This window comes from Etheostoma spectabile, chromosome 21 (assembly GCF_008692095.1).
Source record: "Etheostoma spectabile isolate EspeVRDwgs_2016 chromosome 21, UIUC_Espe_1.0, whole genome shotgun sequence".
In the NCBI taxonomy this organism is placed as follows: Eukaryota; Metazoa; Chordata; class Actinopteri; order Perciformes; family Percidae; genus Etheostoma; species Etheostoma spectabile.
The window spans coordinates 9,714,198-9,718,035 of record NC_045753.1 but is presented as its reverse complement, the minus strand read 5'-3'; the positions used below and the strand labels follow the sequence as shown (position 1 = coordinate 9,718,035).

Here is a 3,838-nt window from a genome sequence, read left to right as displayed (position 1 = left end):
CACACACACACACACGCAAAACTGTTTTAGAACGTTGTAGGGAAAGTTGCAGCGGTCAGAACTGGCCCGTCTCAGCTCGACTGCACGACACATTTAGAGTTTGAAAACAAATTATATATCCAGATACAAAACGTGAAAGACGGATTTTTCAAAGAGTTGCTATGGAGAGGATACACAGTCTTTTCGAATTGGTTGGAAATGGAAATGGCAGGTTTCAGAACGCTGCAGACAGGCCGGTAACTCGTCACGAAGCTTTGGTCTGAACTGCCCTTTAGCAGAGCCCTTAACCCAGGCCGCTCCCACAGAACAGTTACACATGAGAGTACAGTAACCTGCACACTTGTGTAGTCTCAGTTGAAATTTTCTGTGGAAGGAATTTTCCTGCAGAACTTGTGTATCTAGTCTTTGAAGTATCAGTAGCTGCACGGCGTACCTGTTGACCTTCATGCGGACTGGTCTGGGTCTGGGAGGGGGTTCAGGGGAGTCCATGATCTCCTGGATTAGTTGGCGGCTGACCTTGTGTCGCGGCAGGAAGACATCTGCCTGGTACCGGGACACGCGGCTCTCCAAACCCACAAGGTCAAACATAGAAAGATCGCAGCGCTGAGGACGCAAAAACATACAGGATTTTATTTTTCCCTCTCACGTCTGCTTGATTTTCTGACCAAATTAACCTTTTTTAGTTTTGCTTTCATGCTTACCTTTAAAGGGGAGACCTCCAGGGCATCCTGCACCAGGGAGGCAGTATGGAAAACAATGGGCTTCGTGATGAAGGGAGACTGGATGGGTCGGGGGTCGAACAGGTTGGGGTGGTTGCACACTTTGCGGAGCTGCATGAGGATGTTTATCACAGACATGAAGTGACCGCTGGCCAGCGTCTCCCGGGTCCTGGGAATCAGAAACAGAAGGGCGATGAATGGAGACAGCACGATAGTAATATGAACGACAATAGAAATATGAGTACTGATAGGGAATTGTTAAGATACGGGTAAAAACAAAAAAAGATACTTTTTGTGTGTTAAATTAGGCATTAAGCCCCAATTTCAGGCATATATCAAAAAGAATACTCCATAATGCTGTCACAGATTTAGTACTTGACTTCATTTAATACATACACTCATTTGCCAGTTTATTAGGTACACCAAGGTAATTTAATGCAGTATTATGAAAATAATCATGCAACAAATCCTCCCTGCTAGAAAAGGTGTTGATTCCACTTCAAGATCATTTTGGGGGATGTAGATTGTGGTGCTGTTGGATTGCATAGAGTTACTCTTTTTTTGTCCACCCCATTACAGAAAAACCTCTCTGGGAACTAAGCGTATATTTCAAAGACCAGAAAAGCTGGAGAATTAATAACCAATACAGGAAAATATCCACTTTACAAAAGCGTCTGCCATATATGGGTTTACTCCTTGATGCAGCGGGCCTGGGTTCGACTCAGACCCATTGCTGCATGTCATTTCCCCTCTCTCTCCCCATTCATTTCTTCAGCTGTCTTGTCATAAAGGCCAACAACCTTTTTTTTTTAATAAATAAGGTTTGCCGGAGGAGATGAGACTTCATAATTAATATCTGATTAAATTTAAAAAAAAGAACCAAACACTATTTCTGTGTGCTGCATCATCTCTAAAGTCAACACAACGGCATTGTGACTCACGAGGCCTGGGCCATGAAGTCATCGTAGAGAAACCGCTGTCTCTTGGAGAGGCGACAGCGCACCACGTGTTCGTATTTCTTGGGCATCTGCTTCTCCACGTCGATCTTGATCCTCCGGAGCAGGAACGGCCTCAGCACCTTGTGGAGCCTCTTGACCAGGCCCTCGTTGTACTCCTGACTGCCCTCGATCATTCCTGTCAGCGGGTTGGAGAACCACTCTTTGAACTCGCGGTGGGACTGGAAGACGTGGGGCATCAGGAAGTGCATCAGGGACCACAGCTCCATCAGGCTGTTCTGGAGAGGGGTTCCCGTCAGCAGCAGTCGCCGGTGGCTGTAATAGGAAGAAATCAACGTAGACATAAAAATAAATATATGGGGCAAAATGTATAGAATTAGGATTACAGATGACAAGCGAGAAGAAATGGATGGAGATGAAAACCTGATGCTTATGAGTCTTAAAGGTCCCATGGCATGAAAATTTCACTTTGAGTTTTTTTTTTTTTTTTACATTAATATGAGTTCCCCCAGCCTGCCTATGGTCCCCTAGTGGCTAAAAATGGTGATCGGTGTAAACCGAGCCCTGGGTATCCTGCTCTGCCTTTGAGAAAATGAAAACTCAAATGGGCCAATATGGAATATTACCCCTTATAGGCAAGAATCCAAGGTTACCTCCCCTTTCTCTGCTTTGCCCACCCAGAGAATTTGGCCCCCCATGAGAGAGAGACAACATGGATTTCAAAGGAGCAAAGTGGCAGTTGGTCAAGGCCACACCCACAGCCTCCACCTTGCTTGTGTGTAATAATAAAACAGTGTGCGTGCCTCCTCGTGTGCTGAAGCTTCACTCTGAAGCTCTGTAACAGTGAGAAATATCCACCAGCTGGAACAGGCCACCAGCCAAACAAAGGCATGTGAGTCTAATTGCAGCCACTTTGATGAGAAAAGGCATTTCTATTTGTAAGATTAGCTGGTTAACATTCACATCCACACACACCACTGAGGCCTGTGGATAAACAGTTAAATGCTCGGGGACGCATTGGATGTCAAACATGTTTAAAACTGAATGATGGCGTGTCCTCTACAGCCGGATGCACATTGACTTTTTGTGACAAGCAGTAGCTCACAGATGAGATAGAGAAGCATCTTTGAATGTGCACGGGAGCCCGACAGAAACAAGAGATTTTATTTCATTGAACTAGTTTATTACTAGTTTGTCCAAAGTTTTGTTTTTGTTTTAAAAACCGTTTCCTATCACGGGAATTAAGGCTGTGCAATTAATTGAATTTTGATTTTGGCTCCCAACGATCACCAAAATAGTATAATCAAGTATTTTGCCATGTTCTGTTCTGCAAAAACACTTTTATTTTGTCTTGTGTTCCCAATGATACGGACATTGAAGCCAAAAACTCTCTCAGCCTATACAGTCAGGGAAGCAGGTCGTGTGCATATCGTTCGCTGGAATTTAAAAAAAAACTTGAGTAAAAATGGCATTAGGAGGGCAGACACAGCAGCGTCAAAAAAGAGCAGGAACAGTTAACGTTGTATTCCCCGATGTGGTATCGATATCACGATATGAGACTAGATATTGTCTTAGATTTTGGATATATCCTAATATCGTAATATGGCAAGTGTTGTCTTTACTGGGTTTTACAGGCTGCATTACAGTAAAGCGATGTCATTTTCTGAACTTAGACTGCTCTAGCTGTTCTATTATTTACCTTTACTCACCAAGTCATTAAATCATTTCTGGAGAATATGTATCAAAAATCTTGTAAATAAAATTTTGTTAAAGCACCAATAGTCAACCTTACCTTATCGTCGCAATTTGACATTGAGGTATTTGGTCAAGAATATCCTGAGATTTGATTTTCTCTATATTGCCCAGCCCTACCCTATATAGTTTACGGTTTAATAAACACTATATAGGGAATAGGGAATAGTCAGTGAGTGAATGAGGGAACAGTTTCAAACACAGATAGGGTTAAAAGAAATGTGGCCACTAAATAATATGAACATTTATGTCAAAGCTATTTTTTGTCTAAAATGTGCTTCCCTTCTTGCTTGAATGGCAGCAAACCCTGTTTATAAAGAGTAAAAACTGGTCCTGCTTCTAGACTGCATGCATTATGGACATCTGTACAAGAACTGTGTATGTGTGTGTATGTGTGTGTGTGTGTGTGTG

The 3,838-nt window shown here is 42.9% G+C and overlaps 1 protein-coding gene across 1 annotated transcript in view; it reads right to left on the bottom strand.

Moving 5' to 3' along the window:
- Positions 1-3,838, bottom strand: part of srcap (Snf2-related CREBBP activator protein) — a 35,914-nt gene that overhangs the window by 15,956 nt on the left and 16,120 nt on the right. Inside the window, exons 17-19 of the mRNA XM_032501584.1 lie at positions 1,661-1,990; positions 702-888; positions 434-603 (exon numbers count right to left, since the gene is read on the bottom strand). Coding sequence (XP_032357475.1) covers positions 434-603; positions 702-888; positions 1,661-1,990 — 687 coding nt within the window. The remainder of the gene's footprint in view (positions 1-433; positions 604-701; positions 889-1,660; positions 1,991-3,838) is intronic.